Source organism: Gymnoscopelus microlampas (assembly GCF_963454915.1).
Source record: "Gymnoscopelus microlampas genome assembly, chromosome: 5".
Taxonomy (NCBI): Eukaryota; Metazoa; Chordata; class Actinopteri; order Myctophiformes; family Myctophidae; genus Gymnoscopelus; species Gymnoscopelus microlampas.
This window is the reverse complement of record NC_139942.1, coordinates 17,648,857-17,667,570: the sequence shown is the minus strand read 5'-3', so window position 1 is coordinate 17,667,570 and position 18,714 is coordinate 17,648,857. Positions and strand designations below refer to the sequence as shown.

General features: G+C 41.6%; 1 protein-coding gene across 1 annotated transcript in view; it reads left to right on the top strand.

Moving 5' to 3' along the window:
* The window catches only part of LOC311045956 (major facilitator superfamily domain-containing protein 8-like), a gene marked incomplete at both ends in the record, with an annotated part of 29,503 nt that extends 23,624 nt beyond the window's left edge, over positions 1–5,879 (top strand). The window contains 3 exons of the mRNA XM_084058028.1: positions 237–359; positions 1,299–1,429; positions 5,799–5,879. Coding sequence (XP_083914154.1) covers positions 237–359; positions 1,299–1,429; positions 5,799–5,879 — 335 coding nt within the window. The remainder of the gene's footprint in view (positions 1–236; positions 360–1,298; positions 1,430–5,798) is intronic.
* Between the last annotated feature and the right edge of the window lie 12,835 nt (positions 5,880–18,714).

The following is an 18,714-nucleotide window of genomic DNA, read 5'->3' as shown; positions in this document are numbered from 1 at the left end:
ACAGTCGTATTTATTCCAATGCATTTTTTTCTATCAATAAAGATCAAAAAGACAAAGATGGATCAGTCATCGCTCTAACTTTTTTTTTTTCCTCCATGCTGTTTTAACTGACAGATAGCGTCAGTGGGTAGACAGTGTAAATGCCTTTTTGTGCTTGTGGTGATGGGTGACCAGAAATGGACAGGAGATGCATATCTAACCCAGTCTTCCTTTTTCGCCCCCCTCCTCCCTGGCAGGTGGCTACACGTGGGAGCTGACGGCCTTCGTCGTGGGCGTGTTCCTGCAGCTGCTGGGCCTCCCGTTCGTGGCCGTGTCGCAGGTGTCCCTCTTCTCCAAAGTCACAGCAGAGAAAACACAAGGTGGGGGGGGAACACTGAACACTTTCGGCCTCGAGACCCACAAGATACGTTTGGATGTTCTTATGAAAAAAACATTCAGAAGACACTTGCAGTGGTGGAAAAAAAATACTCAAATGTTTTACTTAAGTAAAAGTATCAATACTGCAATGTAGAAGTTTTCTGTTTCAAGTAAAAGTCCAGAATTCAAAATTTACTTGAGTAAAAGTACAAAAGTATTGGTATCAATATGTACTTAAAGTAACAAAAGTACTAAAATGTTGGAAAATAGCAGATCTACAAGCTTGTAGATCGGCTGTTTTCAAATAGCCTAGGTACAAAATAGGGGTTAAGTGGTTAATGTATGTTTTATAATGTAATAATTTATATCTGCAAAGTAACTAGTAACTAAAGTTTTCAAATAATTGTAGTGGAGTAAAAGTACAATATTTGCCTCTGAGATGTAGTGGAGTAGAAGTAAAAGTATAGACAAATGGAAATACTCCAGTAAAGTAAAAGTACCTCAAAAGTGTACTTAGGTACAGTACATAAGTACATGCACTTAGTTACTTTCCACCACTGCCCGAGACCCACAAGATACGTTTGGTGGTGTTCTTATGAAAAAACATTCACAAGACACAAAATATGTTATTTTGCAACACAGTCTCACTCCCAAGAAGGCACATAGTGCCTTCCTGGGGCTCTGACCAAAAGGCAAATATGTTATTTTGCAACACAGTCTCACTCCCAAGAAGGCACATAGTGCCTTCCTGGGTTCTGACCAAAAGGCAATATGTGCCTTCTTGGGAGTGAGACTGTGTTGTATTTTGACAAGGCCGGGGGAGGTCCGCTTGGTCGGATGCTGTCCCATGCCGTCACTACACGATATACTGTTGCAGTAGCCTAATCCCTGTTCAAATGTGTGTGTGTGTGTGTGTGTGTGTGTGTGTGTGTGTATTCCAGGTTTCAGTCAAGGTGTGCGTCGGTCAGTGGGAGGCTTGGCCACCATCCTGGGTCCTCTGTGGGCCGGAGGTCTGACCAACAACATGTACATTATGCTGGGCATGATGCTGGCCCTGCTCACTATGATCACAGTAAGTTTATAACCCTTTAAGACCGGGGAAGCATCTGTGTCATTTTTAAGATTTCTTTGGCTATATAAAAATAGCAGATCTACAAGCTCGTAGCGCGGCACCGAGTGCCGCGCTACGAGCTTGTAGATCCGCTATTTTTTTGAAAAATCGTGAAAATGTGTGCAAATCTTTAGTTTGAATATATATATACGTGCTTTGAATATATATATATGCTTTTTTAAAGCGAAGGTTTTTAACTCAAATCTTTGCTTCTGGGGATTTTACAAATGTCTTCTAAATCCTAACAGTTCTTTTTTCCCAAAAGTTTTCCCAAAGTTTTTTTTGTATTTTTTTTTTTTTACTTATGTTGCTATTATCAATGGTTTTCAAACTTTTTTCATGTCAAGGACCCCCAAAATAATATGTATTTGACCGCGGACCCCCTCCCATCTAAAAATATTTTGTTCCAGGGACCCCCAGAAGCAAATATTTGAGTTAAAAATGTATATAAAACAAGACCAGGAGACCTGGTTCTGCCAGACCCAGAATAAGTGCTTGATAAGATCAGAGCACTACGTCACGGCTAAGCCGGACTTCACATGACGTGTCAGCCTGTGTATGCCCATGTATGGACTTCACATGACGTGTCAGCCTGTGTATGCCCATGTATGGACTTCACATGACGTGTCAGCCTGTGTATGCCCATGTATGGACTTCACATGACGTGTCAGCCTGTGTATGCCCATGTATGGACAAAAGGGGGACAGACTTTTATGGCTGGGGCCTAAGGGCAAAGGGGGCATGCCCATGTATGGAGAAAACGGGTACAAAGCCTCATGTAGGCCGACCCCTTGGGTCTGGCAAGGATTTGCGCAAATGTTCTCGATTAAAAAAAAATCACACCCAGTGTGAAGTGGGCGGTGTGTGGTCATCACAACATGACTCACTTTAAAAAAAAGGATAAATTACTTTTTTTAAAGTCCATACTGCTATTCATAGGGCTGCACATGTGTCATGTGTTTCGCTAGCCAATCACAGTCCTGAATTTGCAAAGTCAGCCAATCACATTACAGTTAGTGGTGATGACACTAGCTGTAATGTGATTGGCTGATATGAAAAAAGTATCGATTTGCATTAACAATGGAAGGGTTAGGGGGTACACACATTTTTTGGTCGGTGTCCAAAACTCACTTATAGGGGGCGGCTACACCGCCCCAAAAAATAGCAGATCTACAAGCTTGTAGATCTGAGTCACTGAGCTTCGAGACCGCATAGTGTTGTACCGCAAACTTAACTTAAACTGTCATTTACTTAACTTGTGATAAACACATGAAAATGAGAAACACATGGCGTGGCTTCCATGTGGATCTCTGCCGTCATGGTGGTGATGTCATATTGATGACATCACGCTTGCCCAAATATGGAGGGTGGGCGGCAGCCTGCGCACAGCGGTGTTGCTAGACATGCATGGCAACCTATCGTGTTGTGAGTGAGGTCAGACCAAAGCTCTGCTCAGCATATATGAGGTGTGAAGTTACTCTAGACCTCCTCTTCATTCCACTGAGAGCAGATTATAGTGTGTCTGCAAATTGTGTTGCGAGAGAAAGGGATACAGAACTTTGGGAGACAAAGAATACAGGGAGATAGAGGCAGGACACAGAACCTATACGTCACCGTCCTCATCACAGTCCATGTACAGCAGCAGCTTCGACCATGAACTGGAAGGAGTGTGGTCCCACCGATCAGCAAATAGTCAGCTCTGTAACCAGCCGGAAACAAGCAGACACAGACCCACCAAAATCTCAAGAGATTTTAACTCGACCAGGAGATGTAAAGAAAAATCAGACGATTTACACGGGAAAGAGAACTCACATCTGTAAATGGTGTGACAAGACTTTCAGCGAGTCGGGTCATCTGACCAGACACCAGCGTAGCCACACTGGGGAAAAACCTTTCCATTGTAAATGGTGTGACAAGAGTTTCAATGAGTCAGGTACTCTGACCAAACACCACCGTATCCACACTGGAGAAAAGCCTTTCCATTGTAATCGGTGTGACAAGAGTTTCAATCAGTTAACTAATCTGAGGACACACCAGCGTGTCCACACAGGAGAAAGACCTTTCCACTGTAAACTATGTGCCAAGAGTTTCAGTGTTTCAACTAGTCTGAACAGTCACCAGCGTATCCACACTGGGGAAAAACCTTTCCATTGTAAACAGTGTGGCAAGAGTTTCAATAGGTTAGGCAATCTAAGGACACATCTGCAATCTGCTTGTCCACACTGGAGAAAAGCCTTTCCCCTGTAAACGGTGTAACGAGAGATACGATCAATTTAGTAAACTGAAGACACATCTGCGTGTCCGTACAGTAGAAAAACCTTTCTACTGCAAACGAGAGTTTCAGTATGTTACGCAATCTGAAGACAGTCAGATTACAGTAGTTAACTAATCTGAGGACACACCAGCGTATCCACACTGGAATTAGTGAAACATGTATGATCCAAAATGATCTCGCAGAGCTTTCCAATCCACGCCGTAGGCTACTATCACCAAATCAGGCTGCTAATGCATGCTTACAGCGAGTGAGGAGCAATGATCCAGTGCGAGGTAACCATAATGCTTCATTATCAGTGTGGTTGCCCCCTAACAGGGCAACCAGACTATAGCACTCTTCCGACTTTATTTCATGTTCTGGATAAACCTTTTTTTGGCGTGCTACTCCTCCCACAGTTTTTTCCCCCCCAATTTCGTGCCATATGTCCAAATGACCGGCTTCACTGGGAATCGTGTGCTATCATTTTGCTAAGAGGGTAACTGCCTTCCATTCTGACATCCCACTACTCCGACTACGTGGCTTCCGCGTGCGGTTAGGGTTAGGTATAGGGTTAGTAACCGTCGGAAAGGCGACATGTCGGAAAGCCGACATGTAACCTGCTAAGAGATTGGCTGAGAGACTTCGCAATTTCCCAGAATTGCGAAAATTCTAGGTATTATTATTGTTGTTGTCAAGGAATGGGCCTTTATGCCACCAGACATAGATATACTGTATGCGTCCATTCAATTGTGAATAGTGAACTGGAAACGCATATCGTCACTGTCGGAAACCTCACATGAACAAAACCGTTACTTTTCAGGATTCAAATACAAAAAGGGCAAAAGTAGCAGATCTACAAGCTCAAAGCATGTCGCTTCGCACTTCGAGCTTGCGGATCTGCTACTTTTGATGCTTCTGTGTGACGCTGTAGAATGATCAAGTAGGGCGTTAATTTAAGAAAAAACTAAAAAGAGAGATATGGAGGAGAGATACAGTATGAGGTCTCTGCCCGACGGCAACGTAATGAAGGTGTCATGTGTGTTTCCGGTTCAAACCATACCGCCGAGCCAATCCAACAAAGCTATGGGTGAGATTAACTGGAACAGGAAAGAAGGTATGGTCACCTTCTGATAAACCACGGGACTATTACAGTTACAGGATGCACACTTTGCGCAGCGCTCTCATCCACCCACACATCTAAAGATGGAACCTTTAACCCATTAAGGCCTGAGGTTCCAATTCTACAAAATGTCTTCTAAATCTTCTAAACGTTTTTTTGAAAAAACTTGTGATGTCAATTCAATTCAAAGGGCTTTATTGGCATGAGAAAACATACTGCCAAAGCAAAAAGCACAATACAACAATACAGCAATACAATCAAAACAAAAAATGTACATTTGAAAGTCAGAATCTTCAATAGATCAATTTCTATGTACCAAGATCACTGGGTGCAGGTATAGTGGAGGAATATACACAATGATTAGTCTTTAGGGTGGTTGTGTTCCGTTCGATATCCTTCTCCTATCACAGCAACTCACGAATTATCCTCCTATCACAGCAACTCACGAATCTTGCTGCTGTGTTTGTACATTGTTGTACTTCGCCCAGCAGATATGGGAGGTTTTTGTCATTGGTCATGTTTTCAAAATCTCTGTGTGTGGTTGATGTCAGTGGTTTTCAAACTTTTTCATGTCAAGGACCCCAAAAATGTACATGTATTTGGCCGCGGACCCCCCATCTCAAAATATTTTGTTCCAGGGACCCCCTAGAAGCAAAGATTTGAGTTACAAATGTTCGCTTTAAAAATATATATATTCAAAGATTTTTCAAAAAAATCTCGATTTTTCAAAAAATAGCAGATCTACAAGCTCATAGCGCGGCACTCGGTGCCGCGCTATGAGCTTGTATATCTGCTATTTTTGAATAGCCAAAGTGTAAAATAATGCTTCCGACCGGTAGCATATAGGGGTCCAGTTTCTCCAGAGCCCCGGGGTGACATAATGTGCAAATGAGTCCCACACACACACACACACACACACACACACACACACACGTGATGCTATTCTGGTGTTGCAGGTGATGACAGCGCTGTCGTACAGTCGTCTGATCGAACCCAGACCGGTGCAGAGCGCGCAGAGCTCAGACAGCGGCGGGTAGAGCCGGCGGCTGATTGGCTGGCTGGCGGTCCCACACACCTGATGGCACCACCTCGCTGTCCCTTCAAGAGACGAGCGTTTTGAGTCATTTTGATACCAATACTTTTGTTCTTTTACTCAAGTAAATTTCGAATTCCGGACTTTTACTTGTAACAGAGTACTTCTACATTGCAGTATTGACACTTATACTTAAGTAAAACATTGGAGTACTTTTTCCACCACTGCCCATGACTCTGAGAGTGTACAAATGGAACCAAAACGGACCCTTACGGTCCGTTTTGGTTCCATTTGTACACTCTTAGAGTTACAGACCTGGATGTAAGGGTCCATTTGGAACCCCCCCTCAAGGGATCCTAAGGGTCCCTGGACCCCACTTTAAGAACCACTGCCATAGAGTGTTTGTTCAGTAACAGGGGTCTCCCCATCTCTCCAGCTCTTTGAGTAAGTTAAAGATGGGGTGCCGTGATTTTCAGTGATTCCCCCCCCCCCCCCCCCCTACAACATAATCATCAGGTATTATGGTTATACTAGGAGGAAGATTCTTTTTCAAAAAAGTTTACAGAAATGGTTAAAATTATGTTTTTATGTGGGCACGCCTCCAGTTCATTAAGTATACCTGGTTCTCACCTTAGCACCTCCTCCACCACCTTAGCACCACCCACCTGTCCTAGTCCCTCCTCCTCCTCATGCCCACACCTGTTGTGTTCTGATAATGAGGGGGAGGGTACATTTCTACTGTGTCATTAAATGGCTGTTTTTCTATTGGCACGTTTGACCCTCAAGGTTTCAGCCTCCAGGAAGAAACTCTAAATAGTCAGAGAAGACATAAAACACCATAAAAACACCACCAGGGGGCTTAATGAAGTTCTATCAACCTCATAGACACATGAAAAACAGAAAAAGTGCAAAACCATGGCACCACCTCTTTAAGTGGCCTGGGAATTAATGGGGGGCCATGATGAACAAGACACACCGACTGGACATGCCCCCCAGGGATTTTTACGCCCAATCTAACCCTCGAGGCCGAGAGCCAAGCAGGGAGGCATGGGGGTCTCATATTTATTGTCCTTGGTATGACTCGGCCGGGGATTGAACCCCGAACCTCCCAGATTTGGGGCGCACACTCTAACTACAAGACCACTGAGCTCTTCAGTAAACAGAAAATACTTTATTTCAGGTCGGGATACTAATGTTATCCAATCAGGAGAGAGAACCCCGCACAGAAAATGTGTCAGCTTCAAGTTCAAATTTAACAGTGTTCCAGTTCCAATTTATTCACCTGTTTTGGTCTGATCACATCTTCCTGAATGGATACAATTTGTATTGGCCTGAAAACATATTTTGTGTTTACTGAAGAGCTGGAGAAAGACCCCTGTTACTGAACAGACACCGTAGCAACGGCTGTTATTGGAATATAGAGCTATTCAACACTTATTTTAACAAACAATATCCCCTTTTATTACTCTGTGTACAAATGGATATATTAACACAGGATTTTAAAATAAACACTATTGTCATACAATACACTTCAGTGCTTGCTGCAGAATCAGCCAGTATTTAACAGACACAAAATCCCTTCATATTTTAAACCTTTGCACGTCAGTTCTGTTGCAACGCTTGTGCCTGTTTTCTGTATTCAATGGTATGTTGTTTGAAAGTGTTCATCAAACAGTTAATTACAATTGTACACAAGGGGGCACCATTGCTCTCTGAGATGGACAACACAGCATATGATAAAGTGAATCTGCAGCATTTTTAAATTGTAGCCTATACCTATTCATAATAAGTGTTAAGGTAACGTGGTTGGTCTTGTTTTTTTTCTATGCCCTTTTCTTATTTTGGTGTGTGTAGAATTGTAGGTTTAAACAGTGGATGAGTTAAGCGATTAGAGAAGGAAACATAACCAGTATATTTATTTGCACTTTTTTTTTTTGTACAATGATGGTACATTTTTGCTGTCAAAATAAAAAGCTTCATGAAAATCCTTTATGTAGCGATAAGCAGGATTGTTTAGCGTAATCCGCACTTGTTGCCTTTATGGTTCAAAATAAACATTTGGAGAAAAACACTTAAAGGTAGGGTAAGTGATTTGCAATTATTCAAATAATTGCAAAATGGGTCTATGTTCTGATAGTGCTCGTTACTATAGAGTGTCCTGTCCTTATAAGGAGTCTCCATGTCTCTCCAGCTCTTTATAAAACAGAAAATGCATTTTCGTTTCGGTTTCATTTCCAATTTTATCCAATCAGGATAGAGAACTCAATCAGGATATAGATTAAACAAGTGTAATTGGAAGTGATGACTCTAAGAAATGAGCACACAAAATTAAAACTGGAACACTATAAAGCTTAAAAATGGGTACTTTCTCCTGATTGGCTGAGATTTTGACACCTACCGGAAAATGTATTTTCTGTTTATTAAAGAGCTGGAGAGACAGGGAGACATATGTTACTGAACAAACACTATAGCAATGATTACTATCAGAATATAGTGCTTTAACCTTTGAAAAAAATACTTTTTGTTTTAACCCAAGAATATCACTTACCCTACCTTTAATTAAAAAAAAAACATAAATGTTGTATGGGAGTCCCTGGCGCACAATGTTTTCAAGGTGGGGGGTCCACGGCCAAAAGCGTATATATCAATTTGAGGGTCCTTATCATGAAAATGTTTGAGAACCGCTGTCGTAGACTGCCATTCTATAATATGACTGGATGTTGTAGCATGGATTGTCCTCTAGGCGGTGCTGCGTGCTGTGCATTCCAGCAGAACGCTCACAGCAAAGGCTGCAGTGCAACATCAAGAGGTTTTGTGGCTTGCCTTTGTACTAGTGGCCATGGTTTTAGCAAATCTCGTTGTCTTTTATGCATATTCACAGATAAGGCTGAGTAACCTTTACAATGTTCTACACTCAGCACGCCTTGTTTCGTTTCAGGCGACTTTAGCCTGAAATGGAAATTCTAATCGCCAGGAGTCGGGGACATAATGTATGAGTACTTTCATGCCCCTAATCAGCATATTCGAGGTACTTGACATTTTAAGAGAGATAAAGGTGTTCATAGAATTAGGTTAAACTCTAAAGTTTTGCACATTGGGATTCCTGTTATCAGTGGTGGACAAAGTACTCAACCCTACAGCCTACAGTACGTATATACTCTTGGTCATATGACTGTACCCAGGGACGTGCACAGATAGACTCTATGTGGTGCTAGAGCACCTACTGTACCCTTTGCCCTCTTGACCAGAAGTGCCCTTTTGAAAAAAACGTTTTTTTTTTTCTTCAGTTTACAGCAGGGGTCTTCAACAGGGGGTCCGGGACCCCTAGGGGGTCCTCAGAGTTACTACAGGGGGTCCGCCAAATCTTTATGTGGTATGATTTTTCTTTTTACCGTAACCACTCGAAACCTAGCATCCCTTTTCTGAGGAGAACTTTAGCCAAAAATAGCAGATCTACAAGCCCACAACGCCTCGCGCTGCGAGGCGTTGTGGGCTTGTAGATCGGCTATTTTTGGCAAAGAGGTAAAGGTGTAGAGGGAAAAAAGAGCAGACCAAGTAAACAAAAAAAAGTATAATTTACTTGAGCACCTGCCCCTCAAAATGTCTGTGCACGCCACTGACTGTACCACTACAAGTCAAAGTTGCTCTGCCAAATTTATACTTGAGTTAAAGTACTGCAGTACTTGCTTTTAAAAATACATCCTATATGGAGATATAGCAATATAATGTATCCACTGCTACTGGGCCGACCGGCTTGCCGGCGGACCACGGCCACGTCACTCTGACTCAGACATAACCATAAACAAACCCGATACGCCCATAAGCAGGACCACGGCCACGTCACTCTGTGACTCAGACATGGCCATAAAAAAACGAGATAGGCCCATATATAGGCATGTCACTATGACTCAGACATAACCATAAACAAAGCTGATGCGGCCATGTGTCACTATGACTCAGACATAACCATAAACAAACCCGATATGCCCATATATAGGCATATACGGAGATCCGGTGGTCCAGAGCCACAGATCCGACCAGTATCCCCATATATGGGCATGACAATATACAGGGTATGGGCATGTACTAAATGACTTCAGGGATCTCCCTATATGGGCATAAAAAGGACACAGGTAGACAGACAGATAGAGAGCTCTGCATACATGGGCACAAAAGGGGGACAGAGGGGTACAACGGGTACTCTTGACAAAGCCCCCGCCCGACACTATGACTTGGACATATCGGTCGGATCGGCAGTGCGACGTACTGTAGGTGTGAGGGTTGCGTAGAGGCTTTTAAATGTACGCTTTCAAAAGTACAAATTACAAGGTACATTTTCTTTTTATCAATGCGTTGCTGTATTGACATTTTGACATTTTCCCCCCAAATTAAAAGATTTTCCAGAAATGGAAAAAGCTCACAGCTCAAGCTCACAACGTGTTGTGAGCTTGTAGATCTGCTATTTTCGCAACATTTTAAATAGAGCCACTGTTCCAGCTACTGTATGTGAAACCAACCGGGTTCAAACCCTGGCAAAGGCTAATGGGCTTCAGACAGGCCACATACAAGTGGCTCAAAAGGTAGAACGGCAGCTTGTCAACCGGAAGGTTCCCAGTTCGAAGTGTCCCTGAGCAAGGTCGGTGCATGGTTTCCTCCGCCAGCGTTGTGTGAATGTGTGAATGTAATGCACAATCATTGTAAAGCGTCTTGGATAAAGGCGCTATATATTTGCCCTTCACATGATAATGTGAATGTAAATAATGACCATCATACTGAGTCTGACCATCATACTGACCATGATACTGACATGATACTGGCAATGATATTGACCATATAAATGACCAAGATACTGACCATGATACTACCATGATACCGACATGATACTGACCATGATATTACCGTGATACTGACCATGATATTACCGTGATACTGACATGATACTGGCAATGATATTGACCATAATACTGACCATGATACTGACCAGGTTTCCCCAATGGGAAACCTGATCCGGACGAGCCCCCCGTGTACTTTAAACACCTCTGGTTTAACCCCGGTCTCCCCCAAGCATCCACTGCTCTGTCAAAGGGGAATTCCCCCCTGGCCAGTGGTCTGTATAGGCAGGGATTCTACAATGCTAACGGGTCAAAAAGAAAATCTCTGCAAAATCCGCAAACTTCAAGCGAGTAATTAACCAAGGTCCTTACCGTCTACACAGAGAAATTGTTTTAAATTTATGCTATCATTATTTATTTATTTGTTACGATTGGCATATTTGATTTCAGTTTTTAAAGTTTTTACAAAATGTATCGTAGTATCATAAAAAAAAACACCCACAAACAAAGGCATGACAATAACTTAGGAGAATAAAAGAAGCAAAAAAAACAGAACAGCAAAACCTCAAAACAAATAAATGAAGTAAAACAATAATAAAAAATAATAACATTGCCAAGGATGCCTTGGGGTATTCAACCCAAATATTATTACATCATTAAAACAAATCTCTGTGCCTTCCTGGGAGAGCACGACTAATTACAAACATCCCTTCACGAGCATGCATTCTCCCTGTGTAAACACTCAAATGGTGACTTATCTCATTTTGGAATTAAACTCCTAAATGAGGAGTTATTTTAATGAATAAAACATTATCTATGTTAATACACCAACTACTCCATCTGAAGTGGTTGGAGGTGGTCTCCCTACTCTTATATTGAGACATTTAGACCCATAGTGTCAGCTAGTAGGAAACCGTCGGGCAGAAACCACTTCTCTCCATATTTTTTATTTTTGTGCTTTTTCGTAAAATAGGCTCTATGCACAGCAGCCATATTGTGAAGACATTCACAGGTGTTACCAATGATACTAATTAAGGCTCTGTTCCATTCTGGTCAAACAGAGTCAGGGTGCTGATGTTGTGCGTGTTGTCTCACTGGAAACACTCTGCTACACCAAGAGGGTTTAAAATGTGGGTCCAGGGACCCTCATGGTTCCTTAAGGGGTTCCCAAATGGCCCCTTACGAGTGTGTAATTCTAAGGGTCCACTTGGTTCCATTTGTACACTCTCAGAGTTATGGGGGTCGTGGAAATTGAAAAATCTGAGAACCACTGTGCTACACTAAACGTAACAGAGCCTTCATTAGTATCATTGGTAACACCTGTGAATGTGTTCACTATATGGCTGCTGTGCATAGAGCCTATTAAGCCCTACTTGATCATACTACAGTGTCACATAAAAGCATCAAAAGTAGCAGATCTGCACGCTCGGAACGTAGTGGGAAGCGACGCGTTTTGAGCTTGTAGATCTGCTGCTTTTGCTCATTTTCAATTAGAATCCTGAAAAGTAACAGTTCTGGACATTTGAGTTTTACATCCGACAGAGACGTTATTATGAAGTAGACATTACACGGTATTGAATGCTGGATATCTTTACTGTAGTGTGGACATTGTTACAATTACCTCATCGGTTAAACTTATGGATTGTAGCTTTAAATGAAACGACTAAAATGAGCCAATTTGCATATTTATTGAGACCCTGCATTAACTTTAGGTTACGTGTAGGTTAAAGGAGCACTTCACCAATTTCTAACCTTGTCTTCATAATAATTGGTCCTCACTAATGCTCATTATAAGACGGCACCATGTCTGTCTACTAACTCTGTATCTCATTAGTGGTGGGCTATGGACAGTTCAGAAACCTGCCTACCAATGACATCATTGATGAGGATTCCAAGCTAATAGAAACTACAGACTTTTTTATTCCTGGAAGGTTAGCATGCTGGAACTTAAGCCATTGTTGTTGCATGAATGAAACATTTAAAGTTTGAAATCTTGTTTGAAATGACCAAACCTGCCAACCAATCATGTCACTGGTAGGCAGGTTTCTGAACTGTCCACGGCCCTCCTCTGAGACACATAGCACAGAAATGGTGCCATCTTATAATGAGCAGGTTGAAAATGGGTGAAATGCTCCTTTAAATTTAATTTGTGGCCTCAACTGAACGGCACCAGTCTGCAGTTGCTCTTCTTCTTCACTCTCTTTAATTGGCATCGGAATATGAAGGCGAAACTATTCAAGCCTATCCTATTTGTATTCTGATTAAAGCTTTTGCTTAACTCTCAAGGTACGCGTCCAGAGTGACTCCAGTTTGATCTAGTCTGCCACCTAACTGTGGATTTTCTTTCCTCTCTCCGCTTCTATATCAGTCTGTATGCGACATACAACCCCAAAGGACACAAATAGAAGAGTCACTGCCCCCAAGCTTGTACGTTACATATAGCCCATACCAGAGGCTGTCACAGCAGCGCAAGTTATGAATTTTTAACGGTGCAACGGAAGAGCCATTTGATGTTTAAGAAGTATTGTTTGAACGGTGGCTGAGAGTTCTTAAGCCTCTGGGTTGAAATTCATCGAGGTAATATCGAAGCCCGTGTCCTCTCTGTCGGTTGGAGAGCTCATATGTCCAAAAATGTTGCTTTTCAGTGGAAAAAACACAAAGTTATGAAGATAAGAGGTTTCTGCCCGACAGCAACGATATACTGTATATATATCCACCATCTGGCCGAAGAAGGATTGCCCTCAGTGATACCAACTTAACCAAAACCTCATAACAGTAGGCACATGGTGGTATGCAATGTGTGTCCTCGCCAGTGGTGGACAGTGATTTAGTACATTTACTTGAGTACTGCACTAAATTACATTTTTTGAATATTTATTTTCTGGTCCAGAGGTTTGGCACAAGGCTACATGCCTTTAAAATATAAAAAATAAGATTTTAAAATAAGATTTTGAAAGATTTTTCAATTTGTCTTCTTGCCAACCCCATTTTGTCACTGACCCATTGATGTTATAATATAGTATATCATTGGTTCTCAAAGTGGGGTCCGGGGACCCTCAGGAGTCCTCGAAGGGGTTCCAGGGGGTCCCCAGCAATAGCATCACAATCATTATAACCACTTTATCCATGTATATGTATATGTATATCTACAAGCTTGTACATCTGCTATTTTAGAGATTTTTTTGTTGTTTATATTTCAAATGTTTGGACATTTTTGAATAATTTTGAATTTTTAACATACATCTTCTCTTCTGGGGGTCCCTGGCACAAAACCTTTTCAGATGGGGGTCTGTGGCCAAAAAAGTTTTGAGAACCACTGCAGTATATTATCCAATCTATTATCCAAATAGTATATTTTGCCAATTATCTGGGGGCCTGCATGCAATATCCTCGCGGCCCACAAGTGGGCCACGGCCCGCAGGCTGGGAACCACTGGTCTATTGGTAGTGCAATTGATGGGATCAGATGGTGGACCCAGCAGAGGAATTGGTACAGCTGCTGCTAAGGGACTATAAAGGTAGATCTAATGAAAAAGGAAACCCATCCCAACAACACTGGCTTTTATTGAATTTTATTTCTCATTTTTATCATCGTATACTGCGCACTCCATTCTATTGACAGCGCTCTCCAAAATAAAGGGGAAGGGGACATGATATCTGTTTGCCAATTAGACGTGGCTGTCATTAGTCAAAGTTGCACATTTGTCAGTGGAATATTGTTAACCCATTAAGACCTGAGGCCGATTCAAAAAAAAAAATCTAAATCCTAACGCTTTGAAAAAAAAATATAATTCAAAGATTTGCACAAATTTTCACGATTTTACAAAAATAGCAGATCTACAAGCTCGTAGCGCGGCACTCGGTGCCGCGCTATGAGCTTGTCGATCTGCTATTTTTGAATAGCCAAAGAAATCTAAAGTGACACAGATGCGTTCCAGGTCTTAATGGGTTTAATACACCCCGCATCAAGAATGCCACATCCACAGTGACGGGGTTTAGGCTACAATAATTGGAAATTTCAGCGCTGACGGGGTAACTAATTATAGACCCGTGTAATTCTATTTTTCTCCATATCAGAGGGGGTGGGGCGTATGTTGTGAAGGGTTTGAGTGATTGTGGGTTACAATTAATTGGAGTTGGGGAATAAGCAAAAAAAATTCAATGGTTGGTTAGGCACTCATTGATGTGGTTAGTACAAAGGCTATAGAATAGGGTGTAGTACCGAATTGTTGACTGTTAATTAGTAACAGGAGTCGATACAGAAACATACTATAAAGCGCATGGTTTGTTTCTGTGCATGGCATGCACTTGGTTGAAGGTCCCATGTTCGAATCCACCTTTATAAACTAATTCATCTGAATCTAGTTTAAAGCTATGTTAAATTGCTTTAAACTTGTCGTAAAGTCGTATAAAATCTGAATATTGCAGATCATCTTAATCTATTAATTACTATGTGTAAGGTAATTAAAAAATCACACCCTGTGTGAAGAGAGTGGTGCCTTTGATGAGCCCCGTATTGATGTTGTCATCAATGTTTGTTTATTGGACAGACATACATACATACATACGGACACACGGACAAAGCCAGATATACTGTAGGAGTGGTTGGCACCACTCAAAAAAATAAACAAGACAGGGTCTAACAGTGGTGTGACTTCCCTGTGGACATCATGTTGATGATGTCATATCGATGACATCAGCCCCGCACCTGTCCCTCCAGTAGTGACTCCACTCACTATAATTATGTGAAACGGGTCTCAATATCACACTTTTAGTAATAAACCAGCTCAAAGTGGATTCTACTTTGTGTGTGTGTGCGTGTGTGCGTTCGTGCGTGCGTGGACAAAAACCTCACTGTACTGGACATTCCGTGTTCGAGTCCCAGTCCTCCAGTAGCTAAATGCTGGAGTACTTTTACATTTTGAAGGCTAATACGGTACAACAACACTTTAAAAGCACTGGGAAACCACTGTTGTTGCTGTGGGTGCAGTCCCACACAAACATTGTTTCCATGTTTTAGTGCCAGGCCTTACCATAGTTGCATTTTGAGGCCAATATACAAAAGAACACTAGAGAAACATTAGGGGAGAGCCGTTGAAGTGTGAAGGTGTTATAGTGCAGTGGTCTAGTGCTCTGTCTCAGAGACATTCCTTGTTTGAGTCCCATTCGTTCTGTAATTAATATAACAAATTACTATGGTGCTTACCTGTTATCTATGGTGTTTACTATGGTGCTTGCCTGTTTTCTATGGTGCTTACTATGGTGCTTTCCTGTTTTCTATGGTGCTTACTGGGTGCTTACGTTTTCTATGGTGCTTACAATGGTGCTTACCTGTTTTCTATGGTGCCATAATACTGACCATGATACTGACCTCAGATCAAAGCATAATTATATGATTTGATTATGCGTTTTCATGCACCTGTATACAGTAGCTATTTTCATAATACAACATGGTCATACATGTAGGAAATCACAACATTCTACATACCAGTGTACTGTATAATCAATAAATCATGACAATAATGTAAACAGACTGATGAATATAATGGCTGAACAATGTATTGATGTTAAAAAAGGTGCATAAGGTCTGAACAAGGTACAAAAGTACATTAAACAAGACAGGGGTCTAACAGTGGTGTGACTTCCCAGTGGACATCATGTTGATGATGTCATATCGATCATGTCATATCTATGATGTCATATCGATGACATCAGCCCCGCACCTGTCCCTCCAGCTCAGTGGCTCCCAGGGGTCCTTGAGAGGGTTCCCGGTGGTCCCCAGCGAAATGAGTCATAGCATAAAAATGAGTTTAACCACTTTAACCCTATATACACGGGCTACTTGAAAATAGACGATCTATACGCTGTTGTGAGCTTGTAGATCTGCTATTTTCAGAAATTTGTGAAAAAACGTGAAGAATTTGGAATTACTTTGAAACATTTTAACAACACAAATCTTGTATGGGTCCCTGGCACAACATTCTTTCAGACGGGGGTCCGTGGCCAAATGCATATTAATTTGGGGGCCCTGGAACTGAACAGCTTGTATATCGTCTATTCAAAAATAGCAGATATAAAAGCTCATAGCGCGGCACCGAGTGCCGCGCTATGAGCTTGTAGATCTGCTATTTTTTTTTATCGTGAAAATGTGTGCAAATCTTTGAATATATATATTTTTAAGCAAACATTTGTAACTGAAATCTTTGCTTCTGGGGATTCTACAAATGCCTGAGAACCACTGCTCTAGCTTATTGGATATAGAGGAACTAGCCAATCTACGACTACGAGAGTATATTTGCACACACCACTGCTAACAAGTGGTGTGCAAAGACCTGTGATAATAATAGCCAGTTGTGTTCATTAATTCTTGTAGACATGTGCAATGCGGTGTCGCACCCCAGAGGGGTGTCGTCATGCGTCGATTAGCAGTCATGAAAGAATCGTATGACACTCTGCGTTTTAAAGCATTATTTATTGTACATTTAATTTTTCATTTCGCTGTAAGGAAATAAAAACGTCTACTTGTCACGGCTGTTTCGCGACACAGCTTGAGGCCGTGTCTATGAAAAACACACGCTTCATTTATTTATTTGACTTCCTGCATATCGTTGCTGTCGGGCAGAAACCTCCTATCTCCATATTTGAACTTTTTGTGTTTTTTTTTGGTAAATGAACGCCCTACTACTTGATCATACTACAGCGTCACGCAAAAGTAGCAAAAGTAGCAGATCCGCAAGCTCACTGCTTTTGCTACTTTTGAATTTGAATTCTGAAAAGTGCTAGTTTTGCACATACGAGGTATCCACCCGACAGAGACAATATAAGCCTGACTTTACTCACATGTAGAAACGAGAAATAAAAGAAAACGGGGAAAAAACAGAAAATGTACAAATGGAACCAAATGCACGTGTATAGGCGTCCATTTGGTTCCTTTTGTACACTCTCACAGTTACAAACCTGTAAGGGTCCAATTGGAACCCCCTCCACGGAACCCCGAGGGGTCCTCGGTTGGTCCCCGCACGTTGAGAACCCACTGGTCTAGTGTAGTGGTGTAAAGTAACTAAGTGCATTTACTAAAGTACTGTACTTGAGTACAAAAAAAAAAAAAAAGCGAGGTACTTTTACTTAACTGGAGTATGTCCAATTGTCTATACTACTATTTGTACTTTTACTCAAGTACATTTTGACTTTTACTTGTATCAGAGTATACTTCTGCATTGCAGTATTGATACGTTTACTTAAGTAAAACATTTGAGTACTTTTTCCACCACTGGTCTAGCGTGCTTCACGTTTGGAATGATGAAGCAGCTTTTTGAAGATTAAAAGCCACATTATGTTTTGTCATCTGACAAAGTTAGAGGTAATTGGTCGCAAAAAGAATAACAGCATATGATTTGACTGAAGCCAATTGATGCATAGTAACAATTATCTTACCGGCAACCGAGGGGGGGGGCAGCTAGAGCAGGGGGGGCTCCTCTGTTCCTGCCTGCATTAGCTTGGACCGAGGACAGTTGTTAATGGGCCGTAGATGATGGATGACGAGTTATAGTCAGATGAAAAATACCAAGGGGAATGAAATCAGGCCAGCTACATTCATTCCATAAGTCGTTTTTTTTCCCTCGCCCCCTCGCTGCTATCTATATTTTCTGCTGAAGGATGTGTCGGGACAGTTACATTTATAAAACGATTTTCATTTTGCAAGAACAGGGGCCTATATTTGTCCAGGAAGTAATTTGGTTTCCAGGGTTGAGATCATCCATTAACCGCTTAAGACCGGGAACGCATCTGTGTTATTTTAGATTTCTTTGGCTATTCAAAAATAGTGAACATTTGTGCAAATCTTTGAATATATATATTTTTAAAGCGAACATTTTTAACTCTGTCACAACTTCTGGGGGTCCCTGGAACAAAACATTTTGAGATGGGGGTCCACAGGCAAATACATAAAAATAAAAAAAACTGTTACAATTTAGAAGACATTTGCAGAATCCCCAGAACCAAAGAATTA